This window comes from Phyllopteryx taeniolatus, chromosome 16, assembly GCF_024500385.1.
Source record: "Phyllopteryx taeniolatus isolate TA_2022b chromosome 16, UOR_Ptae_1.2, whole genome shotgun sequence".
NCBI lineage: Eukaryota > Metazoa > Chordata > Actinopteri > Syngnathiformes > Syngnathidae > Phyllopteryx > Phyllopteryx taeniolatus.
The window spans coordinates 20,980,843-20,993,925 of record NC_084517.1 but is presented as its reverse complement, the minus strand read 5'-3'; the positions used below and the strand labels follow the sequence as shown (position 1 = coordinate 20,993,925).

The 13,083-nt window shown below is 46.5% G+C and overlaps 1 protein-coding gene across 9 annotated transcripts in view; it reads left to right on the top strand.

The window, feature by feature from the left end:
• Nucleotides 1-13,083, top strand: part of arhgap44a (Rho GTPase activating protein 44a) — a 30,130-nt gene that overhangs the window by 15,652 nt on the left and 1,395 nt on the right. The window contains exons 13-23 of one of the 9 annotated variants that reach the window (XM_061750568.1): nt 234-314; nt 557-670; nt 751-842; nt 1,761-1,947; nt 3,685-3,702; nt 3,808-3,993; nt 5,668-6,165; nt 6,794-6,939; nt 7,022-7,438; nt 9,666-9,721; nt 11,860-11,946. In XM_061750568.1, the coding sequence (XP_061606552.1) occupies nt 234-314; nt 557-670; nt 751-842; nt 1,761-1,947; nt 3,685-3,702; nt 3,808-3,993; nt 5,668-6,165; nt 6,794-6,939; nt 7,022-7,438; nt 9,666-9,673 (1,747 nt within the window). In that variant the 3' untranslated portion in view covers nt 9,674-9,721; nt 11,860-11,946. Of the gene's footprint in view, nt 1-233; nt 315-556; nt 671-750; nt 843-1,760; nt 1,948-3,684; nt 3,703-3,807; nt 3,994-5,667; nt 6,166-6,793; nt 6,940-7,021; nt 7,439-9,665; nt 9,722-11,405; nt 12,393-13,083 lie in introns of those variants that run through there. The other 8 variants (XM_061750567.1, XM_061750565.1, XM_061750563.1 and 5 more) reach the window with 8 other exon arrangements.

Below are 13,083 nucleotides of genomic sequence, written 5' to 3'. Positions count from 1 at the left end.
AGTTCCCCAGATATTCCTACTTCAAATGATGCCAGTTTTTTTTTTTTTTTTTTTTGGTGGGGGGGGGGAACACCTCGTATTAGCTAAAACAAAGTTCCCAAAAGACGTATAGTATTCAAAAGCAGCAGATTGGGCAGGTGTACCTAACGCAGTGGCCTCGTTTGGGGGGCCCTTAACTCCCATATTAGATTTGATCCTGATTCAAATTCAACATCATCCTTCCGTTTCCCCAGCATTCAGGATATGGACAAGCGACTGCAAGCGTTAATGGCAGCGTGTGAGAAACTGCCCACGGACAACTTAAACAACTTCAGGTCAGTCACCTTCTTGTTTGTTTTGGGCCATTTGTGTTGCCATAAGGGTTGTGCACGAGGACATTCAATTTGCATGACCTCTCCATAGATCAACGCGACATTATTGTCTCTTTGTTTGCAGATTATTGTTGCGTTTTGTGTGCGGTTGGCAGATAAGCCTTGCTAATCACCTGCAACCTGTCCCCGATTGCGCGACAAAGCACTGGTGTCTTAAGATCTCGTCTTGTCTGTGAACACCACAGATATCTGGTCAAATTCTTAGCCAAGCTCAGCGAGTTCCAGGACGCCAACAAGATGACGCCCGGCAACATGGCCATCGTCCTGGGCCCCAACTTACTCTGGACGCACACCGAGCCGTACGTATCCGTAGCGACGGGCACCGGCGAATCTGGCGGGAGAGTTCTTACCGTGTGGCCATTTTGGCTGCTGTTTGCAGGGACATGACGGAGATGATGACCACGCTATCGCTGCAGATCGTGGGCATCATCGAGCCCATCATCCAGCACGCCGATTGGTTCTTCCCCGGAGGTGAGCTTGACGGTGTAATGCGTCGACGCACACACGCGCTCGATCAACAACAAAACATTTTGTATCGCTCTCACGTCCATCAACAAGTGCACTATTTATGTCTATTAAATGCAATATCATGCATCTAATAGATAATAAAAATATTGTCGCTATCGGGCGGAAACATTGCATGTCCAAATATGATTAAGTTCGTATCAATTTTCACATTGTTCCCGTTGTCTGTTATTTTTACGCATTAATTAACAATGTAAAGTGTTGAAAATAACTTGAGAGGAAATTGATTAACTCACTTGAACGCTCGAAGTGTCTGAGAAGTGTTGTAAATCTTTGCCTCTTCCTCACTCTGCGGGAGCCGTGCGGCATTTTGTCACCACAAGATTGAAAGTCCGGAAATTATTTTTTTTTTTTTTTAGACAATAACGAGTGAAAATATTTAGATCAGATCCATTTGAGTAAGCCTGTTTGATTGAAAATGAATCGCTGTAAAGGTCTTTTTTTTAAAAATCTATTACCTGGAAAGTAGTTATTTTAGAAATACGAGGAATCCGGTCAATGAGGATTTGAAAAGTTGACATCCCAGCATGCACGTAGCATTTCTAGTTCTCTTTTTTTGTACACGTAAGGAAAAATGCAGTTTGTGAGCATTTATCACGAGTCAAACATTGCTGACACTTCGCTAGGTCTCCACTTTAGCAACGTATAAATGGGCAATGTTCAACACGAGTGCCATTTTTATGAATAAACAGGATGATTAAAAAGATGACTTGAGATCCGAATGTTTTAAATTGCGAACGTGCTCACAGAACAAATGAAATAAAGCAAGTTAAGGCACGCCTGTATTTTCGAGTGTGATTATGACTTTCTAACATTCATTGGTCTGCCCCCCGCCCCCGCCGCCCCCCTCCCCCATCAATCCAGAGATCGAATTCAACCTGACCGGCAGCTACGGCAGCCCCGTCCACGCCAACCACAACTCCAACTACAGCTCCATGCCGTCCCCCGACGTGGAGCAGTCGGAACGCAGGCAGCCGCATCACGACCAGAGCCGACGCCCTCTCAGCGTTGCCACGGACAACATGATGCTGGAGTTCTACAAGAAGGACGGGTAATGATGACGCTCGACTCGTGCATCCTGCATCCCACTTCACGCCCCCCCCACACACTTGCACATTTAAAACAAGAAAAACGCATCGCTAGAGGTGTATCATTTACACCATCTTGCTTCTGTCACCTGTTACCCATATAGCACCCCCCCCCCCCCCCCCCAATCTCATCTCTCCCCCCCCCCCCCCCCCATGCACACACTTTCAACAGCACCTATCTGGCTGGAATGCATGCATGAATGACACTGTCTCCATGGTGACGCAGCCCTGTTGAGGTGGCCGCTTGTTGCCACGTTTGCTCATGAAATATTTCTCCCATCCTCCCACAGCCGGCTCCTCCTACACAGTCTGGCGACACCACGTACAGCTGGTGGAAAATAACTGGCAAAAAATGTCCTCCCACGAGACGCAGAGCTGTCGAAATCATTTTCATGGCGGGCCACGCGAGTGCCATTTGACTGTGAAAATCATAGCGCTGTATACTCACCTTATTATTATGTATATACAGTTGCACCCGCGTTTCTTTGTTTTGATATATATTTTTAGCAACACATCAAATTTGACCAAATATTTAAGAGATTTGCTTCTAAATAATTAGTTTTTCAAGATAATTGCTACAAATATTTTTTTTTTCAGGGGGCTAAAATGGGGCTCAGTGACACACTTGGGCGACTGGCATGGGTCCCCCCTCACCCTCTATATAAGAACTTGAGCGCATTCATTCGCATCAGTGGCTATCCGCTGTAATTGTGATATGTAGTTAGCTAGCCCCAAAATGCGTCTTCCCTTCAGATAATCCTCTGGCGTGGCCGCTTAAGAGCGCCTCGTTGTCTGTCGTGAGTAGGTGCACGTCACACACAGAAAGAGAGAAGTGCAAGGAAGACGGAATTTGAAAAAAAACCCAAAAAAACACGTGCCAGCATGTGACAGGGCCTTTGGGCTAGCTTTAGAGTGCCCCGTTGTTGCAATGTGGAAAAGCCCTGTGACAACACTGGAAGAGAGCAGCAAGAACAGGTTTATTTTTTGATTTTGTTACAGTTTTGAAACCTCATTTTATGTGCATGGCAATTTTTCAATTATCAGAATTTGTCAGGCTGGTTAACAAAATTTTTCTCTGTGGTGTGTCAAATATACACGACATACACTTTTTATTTTGACTTTACTCAACTCTGACTCAATTTATGTTAAGAAGTAATTTGGTGAAGAAAATGCCTGCAATATTTGATAAGGAAAATTGCAATTTTGTTGCAGATTTTCTGCCAACATATAAAGGACAAATCCATTTAGCAAGAAACCTGAAGTAAACACAATTTATTTGCCTTAGTGGATAACAAAAAAATTGATGTGGTGGGCTGGATCAGGAGTTTGATATTGGAAGGATCTATCTAATTGTGTATAAAGATAGCTATTATCTATTTTGAGATATGGCTGCTAAAAGAGAGACTGTGTTTTTCTGTGTGTTTCTGCCAGGCTCAGTGACTAAATTGTAAATACGTCCGTAGCCAGATACTGCGTTCATCCCGTGAGGAAAGTCGAACAATATCGAGAATTGTGATCATTTTAATGAGTCAATTTAGTCGTGATCTGAAGGGACCATTTCATCTCTAGTCATGATATAATATAACACGTCATTTGTGCGTCCTGAGCATGCATCCAAATGTTGTTGAGCAGTGTAAAAGTGCAGCATGTGTCTGACATCATATCCCCTTCTTTCCCTCTGTTCCGCCTTACTAACGCAGCATTAGGAAAATCCAAAGGTACTGTATCATGGCCCCTCCCATCCCCTACGTCTTTCCCACATCGCCATTCTCCCGTACGGTCGGTCTGCATCACAGCTAATGCTCCCGCGTGTGTGTATCCAGCATGGGCGTGCGGGTCATGGATACTTCCTGGGTGTCGCGCAAGGGCTCGTCCACGCTGGCGCGCAAGACCTGCTCCACCCCGCCGGGCGTCTGCTCCACGCCCACCGACTCGCCGGTCGCCGCCGAGCAGGCCGGGGAGTTCGCGCCCTCGCCGGCCGCCACGCCGCCGCCGGCGGAAAGGCTCGGGTAAGACGCCGATGGTCTTACTCCCGCTGCTGATGCTGCTTTTACCCCCTTCTTCCGCACACGTCATCATTAGCGGTTTCACACCCTTCACCAAACGTTCCGAAAGGATTGGAAAGTCGCTGGATTTCATGCATGCTAAGACAGTGGTACTTGGACTTACGGGTCGACCCGACGTAGAAATGTGATCAAATACAAGCTGTACTAATTGGTGGCGGCAAACTTCTCAACAAGCAGAAGATCGTGAAAGATGCTTCAAAAAATAAACTGTTTGTTGCCATTCCTGGTTCGAGTTAACCGTAAAACTCAATCATAAATCATTATTAGAATTACACATTCTGTATTTAACCGATCCACATCATTTAAGAAATTACACTAGCCTAATGCTGACAGATAATGCAAAAAGCCATTCAAGTTTTATTGTCGTAACACACATTTGCACGTGCATGAAATTGGATACCCAAGGTCCCAAATTAATTACATAAATAAATGAATAAATGACAGAGACGGACGGGGGTCAATATTGCAATACTCACAGACATACAGTCATGGAAAAAAAATATTCGACCACCCTTGTTTCTTCAGTTTCTTGTTCATTTTTAATGCCCGGCACAACTAAAGGTACATTTGTTTGGACAAATGTAATGATGACAACAAAAACAGCGTATAAGAGTCAAACTGATAAATGATAGCGGATATCTTGCCAGTTTCCATGATTTTCTGGATAGTAACCAAAAACAATAGAATAGGAATAGAATTGTGCTTAAGCATGTCAAATAAGACAAAGTATTATGAAATGAATTGAAGAAAAAGGGTGGTCTAATACATTTTTCCATGATTGCATATTCTTTATCCTGTCTGAAAAACCACGGATATGACGAGCTTACTGTGTCTTTGCTGTGACCGTCTTCTTTGTGTATTACGTAGCGTATGTCTGTATAATACTTCCCCCTGGTGGCCGAGGCGCGCACACCAGAAGGAGCAGCACAATGCACCTTGAGTTATAATGATGCACAAACTGTTTAATTCTATACATTCTATTTAATTATGATATTAGTGTATAATTTAGTACAATAATGTAGAGTGCTACTTTTTGAAATCATAAAAAAAGAAAAAACATCACATTGTTTTTTTTTGTTTGTTTTTTTGTTTGTTTGCTAAAACGCATTAATTGCATTTTCTTTCATTTCTTGATTTGCGATACGAGTGTGGTAAGCGGTGGATACAACTTGTAAGTCAAGGCACCACTGTATTTCCATCAAATGTGGCTTTGCTCTCACAGCTACTTCACCCATTGGAATTCGGATTTTTGGGTTCACTGAAATCCGACATCACACGGATAGTCACCCTCAAGATGGCTGCTGTGGCGCTTGTTTGTGTTCCGCTGTGCCGGGCGCCAGCGGGAGCCGTGATCCGAGCAGGTCACGTCGGTTCCTTTGCACTTTCTTTGCGCTTCTTTGCATTATGACGACTGCGATGCCCGGCTAGGTGCCCCACCCGCACCGCCCACCTAAAAGGCTTTTTCTGTTCTCTTTTTTCTTCTTTATTTGGCCCGACTAACCCCGCCCGCTTTTCCCGATCATCCGCACAGCTTCTCCTCCTCTCGCTGCAGCGCTTCTCCCTGTTCAGTCATCAGCGGTGTGTCTTTTGTGCTGTCTATTCTCTTAATATCCGCAGCTCAGACGTGTCGCCCAATCGGCCGGACACCTCTCATGCCCACCCGCCCCCGGGGGAGGACCGGCCGCCCCCTCCTTACCCCGCCGCCTCCCACCACCACTTCTACCCCAAGCCCCCTCCCTGCGCTCGGCCCGTGGCGCCGGGTCCGGAGTCGCAGCCCCCGGCCTCGCCGCCGCCCCCGCAGCGCTGGTCGGGGTTCACCCCCCCTGCCCCGCTCCCGTCCTCCTCCTCTTCCTCCTCCTCCTCCTCGCTCGACATCAATTCCAACCCCAAGCCCAGCTGCCTGCACTTCCCCAAGCACAGCCCGCCCGGCGACACGTCGCACGCCCCCCCGCCCGACGCTAACGCATCGCCGCTCTACATCAAAACCCCCCTGGTGCTCGCCCGCCACGAGCAGTCGCTCGGCAACCCCCCTAGCATCCCTTCCTCCGCGCCCCCGCCCCCGCCGTGGGCTGCCTGTCCGTGCGCCAGAGAGAGAGGACTCCCCAGGCTGACTAGGTAAATATGACACACCCGACTGTGAGCGGCGCCCTCTGTCCGTCCTCTCGCCTCGCTCGCTCACCTTTCTTTCCGCTTTCCTCGCCCCTTCCAGCGACACGCCTCGCACTTTGTAACCTCTCGCTCGGGTTGCCTGGCAACCCGAGGATGTTACACGCAGCTAGCCAGACAATAAATATCATACATATGGCACTCAAGCAACATATGGATGTATTTATTGCAACACCATTTTACCAACCAGCAGAAAGAAAAGGCATATTTTAACAGTGCTACTGACTTCGCAGGTAATGTCGTATGATCCCGACATGCAAGGTTTCAAGGTTACGAGCGGCGAGCAAGGAACTGGTTTGCCCAATATCGTGAGAATTTCTCTGCTAGAAAATTTGATGTGCTCAAAGGAAAATCGGCAACATAGCAGGTGCGAAGAATGAACCATGACAGAGCAGGGGCTCTAACTGAGCGTGCCTTCTTGTGCCACGTGACCGCATTGTGTGTCCGAATATTTGTTCCAAAAATATACAGGCTATAAGTATACAACGATCCATGTGGAACTTCGAAGTGTCGTATGTGGGCATTTGCAGGTTTTTCGGGAGTACCTATCCTCTCCTCTCTTGTTTGTCTTTCCTAGTTCGTTGAAGAGTAAAGAACTTTCCCCTGTCATTGGACACAAAGGCATCCAAGTGGCAAGTCCAACAGTGCCCCCTAGCTGCAGTCCACAGAGCGGCAGTCAGTGCCCCCGCTCCGCAGAGCACAGCCCGCACAGCCTGCGCAAAGGTCAGCTCCACTTGACTTCATTTTGTCATTGGGGTTGTTATTCGAGTTAGAGGAAGTAACATTATGTGATTTGCGTTCCCAGGTTCCAAAAAGTTGGCCCCCGTGCCTCCCAAGGTCCCGTACTGTCAGTCGGGCGCAATGTCCGACCACTCCGCAGGTCAGCCGTCACCGGTCAGCCTGTCCCCGACCCCGCCCAGCACCCCCTCCCCGTACGGACTGGTCTGCAGTCCGGGTCAAGGGCCGCCCCCGTCCTCCCCCGGGCAGACCCCCTTGGGGCCGCCCCACTCCCTTTCATCCCCGCCCTCGCTGACGGGGACGCTCACCAAGTCGCGGTCCGTCCCCAAGCCCAGGCAGAGACCCAGCCTGCCCCCGCCGCAGCCGCCCACCGTCCCCGTCGGGTTCGCAGGCCAGGCCCCGGTCCCGATCCAGGTCCCGGCGCCCAAGCCGCCGGAGCAGGGCCTCGCCGATGGACTGTCCCCGGGGGAGAGCATGTCTACAGGTAAACATCAGACACAGGGGGAGCTGCAGCGCCCCTCGCTCAGACTGGCTGTGGCTCTGTCCGCTGGAGACGGTGGCCGAGTGTAATCGGACCGCAGACACAAACCGTGCTTGAATCCGCCGATTATGATATCAGTATGATATGATATCAGTTTGAATAGCGGTGGCCTTTTCCACACGGAAGCCTGAGCACCACAGGCGCGTGGTGACACGATATGGACAAAAGTATTGAAACACAATCACGCCACGCGTACGGGCAATTTTATTGGAGTAAGGTTAGGAGCCACCATTAAGAGTTATTGGGGGTTGGGTGAAAGAGTTCAGGGGTTATGTTACCTACATCGGTAGAGCAACAATACTGAAAATGAGGTACGCTGGTGCTGAGATGCGCGTTTAATTTGTTCCGTGATCACACTCGGACTTTCCCATTGAAATGAATAAAAATGCAAATAAATCTCTTCCAACCTCCTCTTAAAAAAAAAAAATAAAAAAAAAAAAAGTTTTCTAAGGTGCTTTTTTAATGAAAAAATAGCACTTTATAATATTTGTACAAACATACAGTATATATATATATATATAGTATAAAATTGATAGTGAATTCACCAACATGAATTTATTATGATTCAGTTACTGGTTTGGTCCGTAACATTTAAGAAAATAGGCAATCATTGTTTGGATCATTGTTTTCCAAAGTTTGCAAAATGTCTTATTTTGAGTAAACGCCAGAATAATCAATCTGCTTTCATGGAGGACTTCATAAATCTGCCAAGATTTGCTGGTGAGAGGCTTTAATGCTGAGGGTTTGGACAATTTTAAGTTAAACAAGGTCTCTCAACAAATAATTAATTGTTAAAATAGTTGTCGATTAATTTGATTATGCATTAGTTGTTGAGTAATCGATTAATTGTTGCACCTCCAATACCGTAATGACATCATGAAATAGAATGTAAAGAAATGAAATCCTTTTTGCCAATTTTTGCTGTAATTCAATGGACATTGTGCTGCTTGCTCCTTCTCTTCCATTGCAAACCATTATGCAAATGAGGCTATGATGTCACCAGCAACTTCTGCCGACTTTTAGGACAGCCAATAGCTGCTTTCTTTACTGAGGAATTGGCAACGCTGACAGTGTTATTAGTAGTTCTTCGCAGAGGATAACAAATATATGCTTTGTCTGCTTCGTGTTGCAATATCCCGTTGTTTAAAGTGTTATAACACTGCCACACTGGTTTTTTTAACAATTATTCGTATCTTGGAAAATTCATAAGTTGGGTCACTCGTATCCCAGGGCGCCACTGTCAATCAAAAGGTTAGTTAGGTTCGGGTTTAGTGTTGTGTTTGAGTTCGGGAAGAACCAAGTATAACCGTAAAGATATACTTGGACCAACGAGATTGTTGTGGAAGAACCCAAACCAGGTCGCACTCATTAGAGAAGAACTAAAGTCCAAAAGCATCTTCTGAGAAACATCACGTCCACATTTTCTCCCATTTCAGGTGTCCCAATACTTTTGTCCATGGGGTGTATTTGTCACGGTGCGACTCGAGGATTCTCGGCCTTTCGCATCCGTGCCTCACGTGATTGTTTCCGGAAACATCCGAGAAAGCACCTAGCTCGTCCCGCTCGCAACCAAGTTGCCATCAGGATCATCGTGTGCTCTCTCTGTGTATTTGTGTGAGCCAGACACACGCTCTCGCTCGTCGAAGTCGTCTCCCGATGTGTCCGCAGCGTGACGTTCTGACGACGAGGTGTTCCGTCAATGTTCAGTGAGGAGGGAAATAATGACCTCCCGAATTTACACGTTTGCTCACTTGCAAAGAAAGTAACACTCTTCAATTTTGATGGATGTATTTTTGCATGTGTGAATGGTGATGAGACAACAAACAATAGCGGCATCCGTAGCAATAGCCATGATGTCATCGTAAACAAGTTGAGATAAAGAGATAAGAAGGATAGAGAGAAGAGAAGAGGAAGGGAAGGGAAGCTTGGGGAATTTGTGACTCAACTTTTTTTGGTTTGTTTTAATGCATTTTTTATATGCATAATCAATAAACTACCGTAAAAATTGGAGAATTAATTTCCTTGTAAGTAAGCAAACTGGGGATGGAAATAATCGTCAACAGTATCCAGCGCTCATCCTGTATTCTATCGACAGTGTTTTTATATATTTGATGGTTCTCTTGTCACCCCACCACCCCCCCACCCCCCTGCTACTATTTGTACCCTGCAGCTGTGTGAGGCCATGCGGGGCTTCAGTGTGGGCTAAGTGTGAGGGGGACATTTAGGGTAAGCCAGCCAGACCGCCCACGCCCCATGTGCTCCATCTTTCACCGCCTGGCCTCGTGCTGCGGCTGCCTCTGGGCTCTCCTGCGGCCTGCCTCAAAACGCGCCAGCCTCCACCCGATCAATCCGAACGTATCGATACCCCCACATCCCCCTCCCCACCGCCCGCCACCCGACCCCTCTTAGAGGGCGGGCGCCATTGCGTCTTTGCGTGACACAGCGCATGGCTCAAGGACTTCCCAGAGTGCACCGCAGCGCGCTCACATTGCAGACGCTTCACCGAGGTTCATCTGAAAGTCCTTTTCTTTACGGCGGAACCTCTGAGGTCAAACGCAATCCGAACCGGGACGCCGGTCCACCTTTGACGATGTTTCGGAAGCAATTCGTCATAAAACCATTTGGAGATTTTCATGCCCGCGTGAAATGGAAAAAAAAACCAACCAAAAACAGGAATTCAGATCACATCAGAATCAGGCCTCTTGCAAATGTGGATACAAATCCGATACGTTTGGGATGTCTGGAGCAAGCGCTATCAATTTTTCATTGCCTCACAAATGTAAAAAGAAGTTAACCACTGCAATGAGTAAAGCACCAAGGCGGAACATTCTTAATTGTCATACAAGAGTGAAAAACCATGGGTGTTGTTTTTCTCTTCTTACAGTGGTGCCTGGAGATATTAGTTGCAATAAGAAAAAAAACGTTTTATTTTGGGGGTTTTTTCTTCCCTTCCCAAATTTTGCCCGTATTTATTCCGAGGTTTACAACGTCCGGGTGCGTTGGACTTTGGAGGTTCTACTGTGTTGACACATTGTTAGCCTAACGCTAGCAGAGCCGCCGGTGTATGATGTAGCGGTGGGGGCGGCTGGCCAAGGGTAACGCCCACTTTGGCAAGTTCACCGCTTTTTTTTTTTTTTTTTTTTTTTTGGGTAACCACATCGCAAGTTCATCAGTCTCAAAGAGAAGCTCAGCAGTGCTTTCATTGGGATAGTTTCGAACAGCGGTTCTCAAACTTTTAAATAATTAAATAATAGTTAAATCATTTGTAAATAACACCAAAAAAAAAACAACACACCACGTGGGGACAGATCAATAATGTCAATTTGTGAAAAAATATTTGCTAGACCACATACAGACACACAAGGTTTCTGGCCGACAGTGATAATATGTAGGTATGCACTTTTTTTTTAAAATGACGTAATAATTCATCACAAAGTGTTTGCGGACCCCTAAGTTACGGCTCGTGGATCCTCAGGGGTCCGGGGACCCCAGTTTGAGAACCCCTGCTTTAGACTGAGAAGCATATGAGCGTCCATCCAAGCCCACCTGGTGTCTCTCATGCACACACACTCAAAAACCCCAAAAAAACACACTCGCGCACACATCTTGTCGCCTCTGTGTCGGCCTTTTGTCGTCTAAAGTCTGTAGTAACGTGTCGTTGTGCGGCCATTTTTGTTATCGCATTCTAGCGGACTTCAGCGTGGACGAAAGCAGCACAGTGTGCAAGCCAATCAGGGTAGACATGCCTGTTTTGAGTTCATACACCCCTCTCTGCCCCACAACAATAATATTTCTGCTCTCTTTCATTGTTTTGTTTTTTTGTTTTTTACACTTCATCGCCATCCACGTTGTCCCATTTGTCGTCGTCCTCTCGTTCACTGTCGCCCGCCATTCATCCGCCACGCATTAGATATCTTCAATTACGAAATCCCCTCCATCAATGTCAATCTGGACAGCCTCATCGACGAGTTCAGCGGCGCCCCCTGCAGGAGGTCTGTGCCCGCCGCCGACTCGGGCGAGGCCGCGCCCGAGGAGGAGCGGCTGGCGACCACTCTATGACGTCTCTAATCGTCGCCGAGGGCCTGAAGGGGTTGGGGGGGGGGGGGGGGGGGGGGAAACGCCACTCGGTCTCATCGATGAAAAGAAAAGACGAAGACTCTGCATTCAGAACTGAAAGAAAAACACCAAAATGCCACATGGAACGAAACAATGCCTTGAGGAGGAAGGACTGGATTATCGCTCATTCCTTATTTATTTATCTTCTATTTTCATTGGTGTTGCAAGTGCTCTGTTAATGATCATTTTTGTTTGCCGTTAATGCGATTGAGCCTGACGTGGATGTGATACTTTTTGTTGCTTTACAGGGTATCTTCAACGCGGACTTGAAATGATTTCCTCCAAAAGTGCCCTCCGCAATTTTTGTACTCAACTGAAAGCGTACCAGCTATCTATTAGGGTAAGACAGATCGTGTTGTCCCCTCCCATAAATAGACAAGTGAAATATTTCTTAGAAATGTAATGCAACAGCACGGCGGGGGTCGTGGTTAGCACATCTGCCTCACAGCTGCGGGGTTCTCGGTTCGAATGTGGGTAATAAGGCTTCTTTCTGGGTGGTTGTTCAACTGTTTACCCCTCCTTTGCGTAATGTCAGCTTTACAGATGCCTCTCTGCAGATTATTTTCTGATCGGGAAAAAAAAAGGAAACATCTATTCGAGGGAGGCATTGATTTTTTTTTTTTTTTTTTTTTCCTCCTCCGCGGCCAATTCTCTATTTGAGATAATACCAAATTCATTTTGGGTCATTTTTTACCACTCGGTTGTGTAAACATCAGCTTTACAGATGCCGAGTCCTCTCTGTAGACTGTGTGTGTATTCTGAGGTGGGGGGGGGGGGGGGGGGGGGGGAATATCAGCAAACGACTTTCTCCGGAAAGGTGGCGATGTATTTGGAGAAAACCAGCGAGCGAGGACGACCTTTTATGTTCACGTAACCCCGTTCGAGTGCTTCAGGCTCAACCATCCCCGACCCTCCGCGTGTAAATACAAAAAAAAAAAAAGTGTACATAAATATAAATGTATGTAAATCTGAGAGGAAAAGCTATATGTATAAGGCTTATCTCCACTATATGTATATGCGTGCTGATATTTATCACTTGTAGACAAAGTGAGGTTATTTTTGTCCCATGTTGATTTATTCATTGATTTATTTATTCGTGTATTTGTGTACGCTACAATCAGTTGCGTTTGGATTTGAAAATGTGCTCTAATAATAATGCCGCATGATTAGAAGTGGAAAGTTTAATGTGTGAAAAATGGAAATTGTGCACACTTAACCTTTGTTTCCAAGGCACTGCATCGTTATTTACTGGTCCACGGACAGTTAATTAGACTAGATTTTTTTTTGTTTGTTTGTTTTTTTTTCCCAAGTTCAAATGTCTTAAGTGCAATTACAGTTCTTACACATCCACCTCTGTCCAAAAGTTGAGAGAAAGCCATTAATTCTCTTTGCAGTTTGAGGTCGTTTGTATTTATTTATTTGTTTGTTTTTCTGCTGACAAATGAATCGCCTTTTTTGGGGGGGGGGGAACT